The sequence below is a fragment of the Engystomops pustulosus genome, chromosome 5 (genome assembly GCF_040894005.1).
Source record: "Engystomops pustulosus chromosome 5, aEngPut4.maternal, whole genome shotgun sequence".
In the NCBI taxonomy this organism is placed as follows: domain Eukaryota; kingdom Metazoa; phylum Chordata; class Amphibia; order Anura; family Leptodactylidae; genus Engystomops; species Engystomops pustulosus.
In genome coordinates this window covers 90,829,220-90,842,855 of record NC_092415.1, presented here as the reverse complement: position 1 = coordinate 90,842,855, position 13,636 = coordinate 90,829,220, and the positions used below count along the sequence as shown (strand labels likewise).

At 39.4% G+C, this 13,636-nt stretch overlaps 1 protein-coding gene across 5 annotated transcripts; it reads right to left on the bottom strand.

Moving 5' to 3' along the window:
* Window positions 1-6,068: 6,068 nt before the first annotated feature.
* On the bottom strand, window positions 6,069-12,960 carry RBM24 (RNA binding motif protein 24). 5 transcript variants are annotated; one of them, XR_011855785.1, is made up of 6 exons: window positions 12,498-12,959; window positions 11,549-11,672; window positions 11,407-11,461; window positions 10,915-11,017; window positions 8,724-8,818; window positions 7,977-8,113 (listed from the first exon to the last, which is right to left on the bottom strand). XR_011855785.1 is itself a non-coding variant. In XM_072152647.1 (4 exons), exons 1-4 carry the CDS (start codon window positions 12,663-12,665, stop codon window positions 7,768-7,770), a joined length of 693 nt encoding a protein of 230 aa, XP_072008748.1. In that variant the 5' UTR covers window positions 12,666-12,960; the 3' UTR covers window positions 6,069-7,767. The 5 variants fall into 5 exon arrangements, 2 of the variants coding, with proteins under 2 accessions (XP_072008748.1, XP_072008749.1); XR_011855786.1 differs by lacking the exon at window positions 10,915-11,017; XR_011855784.1 differs by lacking the exon at window positions 8,724-8,818 and having other exon boundaries at window positions 7,978-8,113.
* Between the last annotated feature and the right edge of the window lie 676 nt (window positions 12,961-13,636).

The window sequence follows — 13,636 nt, the reverse complement described above, 5'->3', positions numbered from 1 at the left end:
ACATGACTTAACAATAACAATTTGTCAGAATATCTAAATTGGAAACAGTTATTAACAGAAATCCTACAACTCATAATCATTCCTTTGGATCAACAAGATCTAAAATAAGACACATAAAGCAAACAAATTAACTTTTTCAGGAGCCTTGACAGTTTGATCCCAATACTTGTTATACTGAATTCTATTGAATAGTACTTATGCTGAAACTCACTTCCATTCTGAACATGGTATAAAAAAATTCTCTTGAAGGTAGCTTTATTTTACATTGAAAGGTTACATTAGTTATTGTTGTAAAATACAGGGCTGTGGAGTTGGTAAACCAAACCTCCGACTCCACAAATTTCCCTAACTCTGACTCCCACATACATGGGTATGTTTAAGTGATAAATTTACAGTAATAATGAAGCTTTTTATCCCCACTATGATACAATAACCAAGTTATTTAGGTAGAACATAATAAATATTCTTTGGAATACATCCGTAGAACTAGAACTTTAAAAAAATTGTAATAATGCATAACATTGTGTGGAAAAAGAACAGTTTTCAGAAAAGAAATGTACTGAATAATATTTGTTTAGTGAGCCTATTAATTATTTCTTAGAATATTGCTTTTATCAGATCCCTGTTCAAAGATAACTTCCAGTCTGTCTAGAGATCAGCCTCTGTACACTGACTTATGTTGGTAGCAATGCAGTAACCAAACGGGTAACATCTTGAATAATTTTCATATATAGAGGAATTGCCTTATGAACAGTCAGTTTTGATAAATGGTTGAACTTTCAATGTCAGGCTTATCTCTGGGAACAGCTCACTAAGTCTAGTAGTGCTAAGTCACATGAAGACTTGGCTTCTATTCCTATAGTACTTTTTCATGTGTATGTTTCTGTATTTCTGAATTTGAGATGTTAGAAAACTATCTTACCCTCATATTCTAAGAAAACTAAAACATAAAGCAGAATACAGCCCTATGCTTTAGGCCCCATTCACACAGCTGTTGTCGGGAGGTATATCTACATCCTCATAGAAGGCTATGGCAACTCCGCTGCGGTACGATGCCACCACCGTTTTGTACATGGGGAATAGATAGAGCATGCTCTATCTTTCCCTGTATGTACGGTTGGGCAGCGCTATTTCTTATGGAGAGGGGAGCAGTGCTCACCCCTCCTCCTCTTCAGCACTTTCTGCTGCGTTCATGTAAATGTAGCCTTAGTACGGATTTCCTGATCACTCTTAAGGGCTCTTGAACACAAACTTGTGCAGCCTGTGTAAACCTGCTATATGGTGGCACGATCCCAAGGGCTGCACACAGTGCAGTGGACGGAGTCCATGCATTATATAGAAACATAATGCAAGATTGTTTCCTCCGCTGGCTAGCAAAGATAATCTCCTTGCATTATATTTCTATATACAGCACATTTACACGGGCTGCACACGTTCGTGTACAAGAGCCCTTATAGTTCTAAAATAAGTGAGTTCCCCTCTGATCTGTAAGGTAGGAGCTTCACTACTGAACATGAGGAAAAAAAAAATCAGCCACATTCATCTCAACTAAAAAGCGACATTTTTACATCAGATAGAACAGACATTCCATAGTTTCCCCAAATTCTGATGAAAAAAAATATTCAGCACATACTGCAGTGAACTAATTGCCATAATTTATTATATATTTTTTGAGTTGGTCCATTTTATTCAAACTCCACAGTCCTGGTAAAATTGTGACATATTTGTGGACCTGTGCACCAGACCAATCCTCTTTTAACTATAGATACTTTAGGCCCAGATCACACTGGTGTCGCAGAACATGACGGAACCTACAAAATGCTCAAGTGAACTAAGCCTTCCAAAGTGTGCAATTAAAACCAAATTAACAAAGCTATCAATCTGACATACAAAATATTTTGAGCTGCAGTTACATTTCAGATCATAAGAGATCAAATAAAATAGCCGGCAATCACAATAACTCATCTTCTACAGATATTACCAATCGTTGTGCACAAGGACATCAAGTACTACCCTTCTCAGATACGTACCCAATTTCATTTAGCATTAACACATTTTATTTTAGGGAAACTCTCACACAAAAATCTGAATTGTTCATTCCATCAGTTTGACATAAATTAAGAGTACATATTGCTACAGTTGATATAGTCTCCAGTATATAAAATGTGGGAAATTTATTAAAACTGCTTTACAAAATGCCAGAATTAGAAATATGTACTTTTTGTGCATCATGGTTTTCTACCCCTCACCTTCCACAAGTCATAACTTTTTATTTTACAGTTTACGGATCTGTAAGCAAACACCCGGTTGTACCATTTTGTTACTTATACTCTAATGATACAGCTTTCACTGGGCTCTTACTGACACATGCCTTTAATTTTCTGGTTCAGTACAAATCATGGAGAAAATATAGTTTTGTTTTAATACCTTAAAAAATATACAATTTTTAGAAGAAAAAAATCCCACTCCATTTTCTGAAACCCATAATCTTCACACTGTACGTCAATTGTTGCAAACCTGGCATGAAAGTTAGGGTGGTGGAAAAATTCCATTTTCACAAACAGTGCAGAAAAAGATGCAAACCTGTATTGTGTGCGGTTTTCCGTTCATTAACGCCCCCAATGTTTTTTGAAGGAATCTTGGCGAATATGAAAAGGGCAAATACTGTAGGAAACTGGAAGAACAAGTCTGGGAGAAGACCTACATTGCCAGAGGGAGACCCCTGGGATGCTGAGAAAATAATGTAGGAACTTCTTGTTCTCTGTTGCAAAGATCCAGGACTAAATCCACACCTGCATCAGCCCTCTGACTTTCTAACCCCCTCTCAAATTGTTCAGGAATTATCACAGGGGTAAGGATAGGTGAAAAACATTCCTGCTTTCAACGCAATGCAGGATGTCACCAGGGACTTAGTAGAAGGGGAATTTTATAAATTTTTTGTCCCTCAGTACGTGTAGAAATCTCCTGTGCTTTGTGGAGATGTCACAGTAATAACAAAATTTTGGCATTGTTTTTTAGTTTCACAAAGGGAATGCTAAAGACAATGTGCACATACTTTCACAGTGCTTGGTTAATCAGCATTGTGTAAAAGTATATGAGACATACAGTGGGTACGCAGTGTACTCAGACCCCTTTAAATTTTTCACTCTTTCATTGGAGCCAATTGGAAAGATCGAAAAAGTTATTTTTTTACTCATTAATGTACACTCTGCACCATTTCTTGTACCCCCCTGAAATGTAGATATTTTTGCTAATTTATTAAACCTGTAAAATGACGTAGAACCATCTCAAGAAGGATCAGAAGAAAATGTATAGCATGTGGGTTAAATATGAATGTCACAGCGAAGGGCCTGAATACTTATGACCATGTGATATTTCAGTTTGTCTTGTTTAGTAAATTAGAAAAAAAGTTTTCCGGTCAAGATGTGGTGACGAGTGTATATCAATGAAGCAAAGAGTGAAAAATGTAAAAGGGTCTGAATAATCTCTTTACCCACCTTAAACTTTGTCTAACTCAGATTAACAATCTAATACATTTCTGTATTACCTGCCATGTACCAGGTCACAATACCCCTGCTTTTGTGCAGGAGGCAGATGAGTAGGACCCAGGGACACTGGTATCGTAATCACCTGGTGGCCAACTCCCTACAAATTGTAGCATCCACATGATGCAAAACAGCCCGAAGTGCAAAATGATTTTTGGCTGTCTGTTTAGAACCCACAGCATATTAATTATTTCTGTCAGGTGCACAATAAAAAGTTCCTGCCTGAGGCAATTGGCATTAGGAAACTGAGGAAATTCTGCAGCGATTCAACAACGTGTGACCCGGGCCGTAGGAGGTCTATAAGTTGTCTCATCCCCATGAAAACATACTTGTATTTTAAAAGAAAATGTTCTTTAACCTGCCCCCCACCCTAATTTATAAAGAACATTGCCATTACGATTGTGAAATTTACCACACTTTCTGCTCATTCCCATAGCCTTGTCTTCTGTATCCTCCACTTATAGACACATATTATATACATTTATAGGTTTATAAAAATAAATTATATTTGGAGAGTCTGGTACAGATTTTGCATTAACACCCAGAAGTCACAAGTTGGCAAGTCAGCAGCTTGTGGTTGGAAGCCTGAAGCCTAAATCAATAATTTACATTTATTATAGGAGAGTGGGAAGGTACATACATCACAGACCATGATATTTTGAAAAGGAAAAAAGTAAAATAAAAATGTATCAATATATTGTGTGATCAATCTACAATGCAGGCTGCTGCTCCACAGTTTATTCATTAAATATCAGCCATTAAAGGGCCTGCTTTGATACTAGGACAAACAACTACAAATATAGTTCAAACAAAATGATGCAGGGGCATAGTCATTGCTGGCTGACAAAGTAGGAATAGAATGTTCTCAGTACAGTATATGGAGACAAGCCAAAATGAAATTGTATCTTGTAACCTCGGTGATAATGAAACATTAGCACATTACAGGCACAGCACAGTGACCATGATAAATGCCACTTTAAGTATCTTCTATCCAAGATTCTTGTTTACTCCCAAACTGCACAAATAGGATCCCCTTTGTAGGTAGTAACATAATGGCCTATGATTATATTGACAAATACATAAAAAGGGATACAATTGTGCACAATAGAGTATGAGCCAGTTAGTCAGGGCATATAGAATTTGATTTGAGGCAATAGGCTTATTTGGCTGTTATTTTGTACTCCAACTAACATCACAAATCATTCCAATTCTACACATCCCCAACAGAATGGCAAAATGGTTTATAAATATAACTACTTGCATTGGTATTCAGAGGTAACAATCAGTTGGTCATCACAACTTTAGTATACATCATATGATCATCAAACACTTAAGATTGTAACATGCAGAACATATTAAGGCTCGGCGTTTTTCTTCAACATATTTAAGCAATTCCCCTTTTCTTTTTTATATCTCCGCTTGTTGCCCAACTATAAAAAGCTTAGTTGTTTACTTCTGGTAGATAAGAAAAATTATGCACGTCCCTCCGGGGTGCACAAACGGGACCACCACTACTACCACTCATCTTAATCTACTGCGCCTGCAAACGGTGTGTCTGAGGAAGGTCCCTACATGGGCCAAAATGTTAGACTTCTACAGAAAGACAGCAAACACATCTAAAAACCTAGGAAACTGATAAACTATATTGGAAAATTATATAACATTTCATTAGCAAAAAAATTTTATGAAAATGGACAGCACCTTTAAAAGAAGTTGCACACTGGCTTCCCACTGTGCAAGTAGTTTAAAGTCAGATTCCCTTACCAGGTCCTAGTTTTTGACCGCATCTTACACAGGAAAGCCTAACTCAGGCAATAGCTGACCCAGACTGTTTATATAACAAGGACTGGGAAAGACTAATGTTTCTTTTATGGTTTAACCCTCCTCACTCATTCCTTGTTGAGTCGGAAAAAATTATTTGGTTAAAAGTGTAACTAATGTAATTTTACCAAATTATATGCAATTCTCCCTTTAAAAGCAAAACAGAATAATGCCTTCATCGTGCAGCTCGCCCTTTTCTTTCCAAAGTTATGGCATCTTCTGTTCTGAGAGTGTTTAACAAAAAATTGTGGGCGGAGAGTAATGTCTGTCTGTATATGCCCTCAAGCTGAGGCCAGTTAGCTTGCCCACAGATCCCATGATGTTCTCAAAGCAATTTAGCATCCATTTAGTTTCCTAAAAATAATGCTACTGAACACTGCACATACAAGATTGTGACCAGCCTGCCAGCTTCCATCACATAGAGGAGCAGGGTACATGTAATAAGCAGAAGAAAACACACACACACAATTAATAGCTTATCTGCATAGTGCAAAAGTAAGGACTGCAAGGTGGGGGGGGGGGGCTGCACAATGAGAGAGCAGAGAGAAAGTTCTGTAGAATCAGACTGGGATGGAGGAACTGCAGCAAGTAGCTGCTGTTGCTTAAAAGTTTGTGTAGTAGCAGCCGCCGCCATCCCACTACTGCTCACATGTACAGACCCCAAAGCTTATACATACCAGATGTACATCAAGAAACAAAAAGTACAATGCAATAAGATATTTTTATTGTATTTAATACAAGTGAAATTAATAGGTCTTAACTGTTATAAGTAACATAATGAATAAATAATATGTTTGAAGATCCTTGTCTACAATTACATAACACTGGCTAGTATTCTGAATACTTAAAAAGAAATCCAGTGACATTTAGACAAATGTCCATAAAAATGATGCTGTCTTTTCTTCCCTTGTAAGAAATTGTTCAAGTATAAAAACCCATTACAGTGTAAAATATTCATGTTTAGGTTGAGAATAAAAATTGCCAAGTATTGCAGTTTTACAAGTCTTCGTATAAAGCAGCATTTTTTCTTCTAGTAGAGGAAAATAAAGGGAAAAAAAGACAATATTCTACATACAAATTAAATGTATAAATATACTGCTTGAAGAGGTCTTCATTTAAAGAAAGGGAGGAAAAGAAAATAGCAAAATTGTCCTAATGTCATGTAAAATCCTAAAGTGGTAAGGTAGGGATAGTATTACACAGTGCACATTCAGAATTAAATAAATCCAAATCAACATTTCCGTTGAATAGATTAATATTTACTACATCTAAACTTACTTAAATAATTTATACCATGAGATGAATACATAATTTTTGACGCATCTAAAGTTCCCTTCTTTAGAGCGCACCATAGTAAAACTTCTCAAAATAAATAAATAGTTTTTTTTCAATAAACATTACAGTTAAGGCACAGTACAAGTCATTGTAATTAACCCTTAAAGAACTGCGAAGAAAAAAAGAAAAAACTCACCAATACTTTTTTTTTTTTTTACTTAAATACTTTCAGTGGTCCCTTACAATCCATAAGGGGCACCGTTTTCTTTGCATAAAAAAAAAAAGTTCTTGAAGGGTTAACCTTTGCAAGTATCTTCCTGTTGTCATTCACAAGCTATGAATAGGTGTAATAAAATAGAAGACTGTGGTAGTAAGGGGCTGATCCCTTTTCAGAATCAGAATAGCTGACACCAGCAGTTAGAGTTTCCCAAAAGCGAAACAGGATGGGGAGAGGGATTAGAATGTGACAAGCTCATCAAATAAGCACAAGTGATGTGTTCTCTCCAGAACGGTCTGTGTTATTGATTGTCTGTACAGCTGTTGCACCCGTTAATTCCACATCACTTGCTCCATAGTTCCACTTATATAGAGGACAGTTGAGAAAATAGCTTTGGTGCCTATCCATCATGCCACCAGTAGGCCATGTGCCTCCAACATACTGATGCTAACCGCAGGTCTCATCAGTACCCAACGCAAAAAGGTCAGCTTGTGCTTTGAACATTTTACTCTGTACAGGCTACATATTGCTGTTAACATTTCCCTGGTTTAAACGTATCGTAAAAGAAAAAAAAAAAATTAGAAGGAAGGTTTTCTTTCAAAATTTGTAAAAGGCGTTTTTCCCTGATATGAAAGTATGTATTGTTAAGTTTTTGGGGTTGTGAAGGGGGGAAAAAAATGTTAACCAAAAGGAGCTTCTGAATATGCAAGAAACACACCTTCCTTTCTTCTCTTAATGCAACTTGGATGCTTATTACAAAGAGAAGTTGGGATAATTTTCTCCGTCCAAAAACAGTTTGTTTCTCCTTAAAGCCATTTAGCCTGATTTGATATGGCCTCATCTATAGAAACTGGAAGGCAGAAAACAAGAAAATAGATATGATTGAGAACTTCTTCCAAAGTCTAAGTGCTACTGCATGCGGTCAGCCTGCAGCTGTTGTGGTTGGTACTGACCAAAAGCAGCAGCAGCTGCTGCAGCAGTTCCTGGGGCTGCAGCAGTGAGCGGCTGCTGCACTGCGTAACCATAACCAGCAGTGGTGACGTATCCAGTCGCAGCTGGTGAAGCAGCGTATGGGTATTGATCATAGGCGGCAGCAGCAGCGGCGGCGGCAGCAGAGTACTGGGCATAGGCAGCTCCAGTGTAGTCGATATATGGACTTGTAGATGCAGCAGCAGTAGCAGCTGTGGGTTGTATATGTGGGATTACTACTCCAGGTTGCACAAAAGCATGAGGGTATACATAGTGTGCAGGAATCCTATGGGAGGAAAAAAGAAAAATTGATATTTAAGAAAATCAACAGCTATAGTTACAATAAACGTGTCATTTAACCCATGTGTTCATCTTTAACCCAAAGTCAACACTAAGTGGTTATTATGTGCATAGGGTTGCCGCAATAGAATATAAAAAAAACTAGGAAGAAAAGCTAACATATTTTTTTGAAGTTGTGATTCAACCAGACATCTCAATAAGATGATTGAGGAAAACGGAAGAAAAAAAAAAAAAACAAAAAACCAAAATGTGTACTTTCACATCACAACATGATGTTTTTCAGAGTATTATAATTAGAATTTAAATGTAAATTTTCTAATATATTATCGTGGCAACCCTACAAGGTACTCCGCAGACTCAGCACACATTAATCTCTGCAACCTTAGTCACCCTTGAAAATCTTAAAAACATATGCAGGCGACAAAAGAACTTAAGTTGTGGAATACACAGCAGAGTCACACGTAAAAACAGTGCAGAAAACTTGTCCAATGCTGTAGTGTTGAAGCTATTCAGATGCTATGCCACACTCCATAGCATGAGATCACATGTGTGCATCACACGGTTACAAGGAGGTAAAGGCAAACTGGTTTAAATACCCGTCAACTAAAACTTCCAGTTTCCAGTCAGCTGGTATGGTTTACTTCTCAGTCAGACAAATAAGAACAAGTATTGTAAGAGGATCTAAAGAAACCTAGGGTTAGACAAAAAATACCCATGTAGTTCAGTGCAAAGCAAACTTGATATAGATCTTCCCGAGCGAGAATTCAAGATACACATCAAAATTCATCCCATTCAATCCACAGTGTAGCTTTTACCCTAAGGGGTTCATTTAATGTTGCTCACACAAGGTAAAAGCCAGTGAGAAAAAAAAAAAAAAAAAAAAAAAAAATGTCCAATATGTACATAGAGAGCCTTATATTGAAATGATATGAAGGGCATCTACAATTTAACATTTATGGGCCAATATGAGCTATACCAAATGTATGCATTATACTATGTAAACATCTCAAATCCTTCATGATGACCATACATACAAAACAAGCTGTAAAGTGCATGTCAGAGGGAACAGGGGAGTTTCCTGTCAACATGCCCAAACCTTATATTTGAGGGGCAGATAATATTGTGCGAGAATGTGATACATGTGAAATAACAAAAATATCCATCTGGTGCAGCCGAGTGTGACAAGTCGCACAAGCAATGTACTGCAAGGAAAGGTCTCAAGTCCCCCTTCTGATAGTACAGAGGAGTTCATTTTGGTACAGATATGCATCAGATGGCTATTTTGCTATACGTACAACGAGATAAGTTAGGGAGTGTAAGGTACACATACACAACCTTCTATCTAGAGACTGAGTAAAGGAGAGCAGTTTATGATGATCCTCAGTCATACCAGTTTCAGTCAGGGATTTCCATTTTGTCAATATTAACTTAATGAGGTAGTGCTGTGGGAACTGCTGCATACATAAAGCATGCCGAGTGTAAGGCTGGCAAACAAAGCTGGTGTTGCCATGCCCCACATAGTAATGTACCTGAGGTTTAGAATTGTTCAAATTTTAACTCTTCCAGTTCAGAAGCATTCTCTTAAGTGAAGAGAGGCCGATAACAGCGATATCACTACACTATGCACTTAAGTGAAGTATGTAGGATGTTCCAAAACTCTCGTTTCACTTTAAGTGACTGACAGCGCAGGGTGCATTAGGGTTATTTTTAACCTGACATATGAGAAGGAGATGGCAGTATAAAATGACTTTATATGGCCAAAACGAACATTGACCCATCATGTAGGTCATGTACGTATGTCTACAAAGAATTGAAAAATATGAGAAAATCAGCACCCAAATGTAACACTTGTTTGTAGACAGACTAAACAGAACAATGAAGGATATCAGAGCTTTGATTAATATGTATCCATGTCAGATTGTAAAATACATAAAAAAGTGACAACTAAATGCTAAAAGGTCCTCACTAGAACAGGAAAGTGCAAATAACCTCAGATACCAAGTCTTCATGCATAAAGATTCTCCAAAACTTTCTTGTACAGATGTTACTACTCTAGTGTACAATGACAAAGATAGATAAAGAAAGAATATTGTAAAAGGTGTCAAATGTTGCAAGCACTCAGTTAAAGTTGCAGCCCTGTGCCAACATAACTCTTCATTTTCTTTAATTCTTACATATTGGCAGAACTTTCACCTTGTTACAACTGTTCTTTTGGCACAATAACCAATTCATACACTGCAACTATAAAGAGTACCAGTCACATCAATAGTAAAACATGTGCACTCTTCTAAAAGTTCTATATATAAAAAAGTTTCTATATACAAACAACTACATTAGAAAGCCCAACTGAACACATGGTTAATGAAAGAACCAAACGAAAAGAAACGCGTGGTGCATGCAAACTAAAGTTCAAAGAAAAAGTCACAGCAAAAAATAAAAAATCTCTCAAATCACCACAATATATGGTTAAAAAGGAGTAACACGCTATAAAAGCTTTGAAGCAAGAGCCAAGAAGGACCCTTTGCTCCCAATAGCAAAGTCAACACGCCTCAAAAAAAATAAACAAATCAAGGCTCCCTCCCCACCCCAAACAACTCAGTGTTCACTAGGACATAAAAAAAAATAATAAAAAAAAATAATAGAACACACAGTTTAGCTGTGAAAACCACTTCATTTCTGTAATATAAAAGACACACAATCTAGGAGCTAATGGTATAACACTAAAAAAAATAAATAAAAAATAAATAAATAAAACCAACCAACCAACATACATGCATCTTTAATCACCATTTAGCTTGTTTTCTGAGCCTACTGGTAACACAGATTAATTCCAAATAGAACTATTCCATCTCTTATCAAGTGCCATCAGTTATCTTAACTGTATACGACCCTGTCAGATTAGAAAGAGATAGATAACATTGAGCAACACTGGAAATGATCGCCGTACACAAGGGCGAACAGCTGGGCCTCCACTGGAAAGAGGGAAAATAAGCTACATCTTGGAAATTGGCCTTTTGGTTTTCCACAACAGGCTCCAATTTTGTATGTATTAGAAAAAACGTGGAGAGATTATAGCTGACAAACAAATACTGGACAATTGTAGAGCAGCTCTCATCTTCTAGAAATTAAGAAATGGTAGAGATGTGGGATACACATAGGAGTTGGCTTTCTCACTGAACTATGGTAGCTACAAACGCCAGCTTCTCTGTACTAAGTGGCTTGGAAAGAGTCTATAGATCATACATTGCATGTTCAAGTCATTACACATGCCATACTTACCCAAAAGGCCTTTGTATAAGTGCTGGGTGAATCTGCTGGACCCCAAATGCAAAACCTAATAAAAGAAGGAGGAAAATACATTAAATTACCTCCTACTTGTTATTTTTTTCAGATACAAAGTTAGTCAAAACTGAAATCAAACCTGGCTGCATTATTCGGGGCTTGGCTCCCAGGTAGGCAAGATTCACATTGGCTTTCCTCCCATCAATGATAGGATTGGGGTCTTTACAGGCCCTTTCCGCTGCAGCTCTGTCAGCCATTGTAACCTGGGACACAAAGACAACAGGATTAGGAGAACATAAACACACGTCCGACCAGTGACATGCATGGGTAGCCTTCATAACCCAGAGGATGCCACAATTCATTTAAAGGAACAATGATGCTGCAAGTATTTAAATAGCAAAGTTTTAACCAATTTACCATTAAAAAGGTGCAAACAAAAGAACTGACTGAATTTGAATGAGTAAAGAAGTACTCGAGAAAAGTTGGTGCCCAGCACAAGGCACAGGATCTGGCATGCAAGTACCATCTGGTAGATCCTTGTGTTTTCACAATCTTAGGAGGTCCCATTAACACAAGCAGAACCTAACAGACATGTAACCTCCATGACAGTGATCAGATAACAAGTCAGCAAATGTACATGTTATGTGGGGCCACAACTGTTGTGTGCCCATGGATCTGTGCCCCTGACATGACATGTAAACTGAGTTGGGTTATATCAACAGTCACGTCGTCACTGGCCAATATTCAATACTAACGAATATGTTTTATTGTTGACTATTATTGGCGCAGGTCTCTGCCATCAGACTAGGAGGATATTGAGTAAAGTAATAATGTCCTGGGTCATAGGGGGAAGACATAGAAGCTGTGAGCATGTGCACAGGTAGGCAGCTCACCTGACACCTGCCTCCAGCACATGTGTGAGGGGAGGGCTGGGGCACAGGTGCTGCTCCCTACATGTGGGCTGCTTTCCATATAAACAATTACTTTCTGTTTGACCTGAGGCTCCCACACTGTAGCGGGCCGGGCACCAGTCACATGCCCACCCCGTGCCCTGAGGCCTGGAGCCGGCAGCGCTACACGTCACTTACAAAGCCATAGCCTCGGGACTTGCCGGTCTGCCTGTCCGTGATCACCACCGCCTCCTCTATGTCCCCGAACACCTCGAAGTACTTCCTGAGGCTGGAGTCCGTGGTGTGGTAGGGCAACCCTCCGACGAAGATCTTGGTGTAGGTGGTATCTTTCTGGGTAGTGTGCATCTTGAGGGATGCCGCCTTCCGGTGCCCGCTCCTCGTCTGCACACACCTTGCTCCCGGGAGACGCCAAACTCAAGCGCAGCAATAGCGGGCAGGTGGAGCGGGAGTGCCGCTGTCTCCAGCAGTCCTGGGCAGCAGTGTGGCGGGCTGAGCTGCTATGAGGTAGATGGGCGGGCGGTACGTGGGCTCAGCAGGGTGTCCCGCACTCCTCGCTGTCGCTCTGTGACTTGTGTTCCGTGCAGCCGCGCAGCCCTGTTACTACACACTGACTAACCCGCTCCCTGTTTGCTTTGCATTTAGAGCAACCGGCCGGGCTAGGAACTCCTCCCCGGTGTGGGCGGGGCAGAGCTGTCCGGCCGCTGCCCATTGGCTGCCCGTGCACCTGCCGCCTGTATCCCGGGCGGCAGCTGCTCACAACAGCTGGATATGTGCACCCCGCTCCCCCTCTCTTTGTCTCCGGGCACGGGGCTCGGGTTACCCGCGGCGTGTGTGCTGACCCCAGCAGCGCCCGGCTCACCCGTGCCAGCTTCCAGAATACAATAGCTGGTAATGTGTAGCAGGCGGCCACCTCTATGCACGTGTTATTATGCGGGTGACATCATGTAATGTTCCCGCTGTACACAAGTACCTCAGGACGGACGCAAGATGGAAACTGGAAATGTGAAATACCTGAGCTGCCGCTAGGGGGCGCGTCTCCCGCTGCTCTGTGCAATGTTTACAGTCAGAGACGATGAGCCTGGCTATACCCATGGGGACATCTGGTAGTAGTAACAGAGCTCTCATATCCCTTTACATGTAGGGTCAATGTTATTCTTATTATTCATTTTTTGGTCTTTCTGTTCTTCACTGCCATCCAATATTTTCTGGTTGCAGAGCTGAATGGGGCTTCTTTTTTGCAGTACAAATTGTACTAGGAAGCTATAAAGTTTTTCGAATGTGGTGAAACTGACAAAAAAAAACCATTTAACCCTCTC

What these genes read in the sequence shown, in the direction of transcription:
- RBM24 (XM_072152647.1), bottom strand. Translation starts at nt 12,665, where the DNA reads ATGCACACTACCCAGAAAGATACCACCTACACCAAGATCTTCGTCGGA. An exon ending in AGTCCCGAGGCTATGGCTTT is followed by an intron (nt 11,673 to 12,497) that starts GTAAGTGACGTG and finishes TTTGTGTCCCAG; the next exon opens with GTTACAATGGCTGACAGAGC. An exon ending in GCCCCGAATAATGCAGCCAG is followed by an intron (nt 11,462 to 11,548) that starts GTTTGATTTCAG and finishes TTCTTTTATTAG; the next exon opens with GTTTTGCATTTGGGGTCCAG.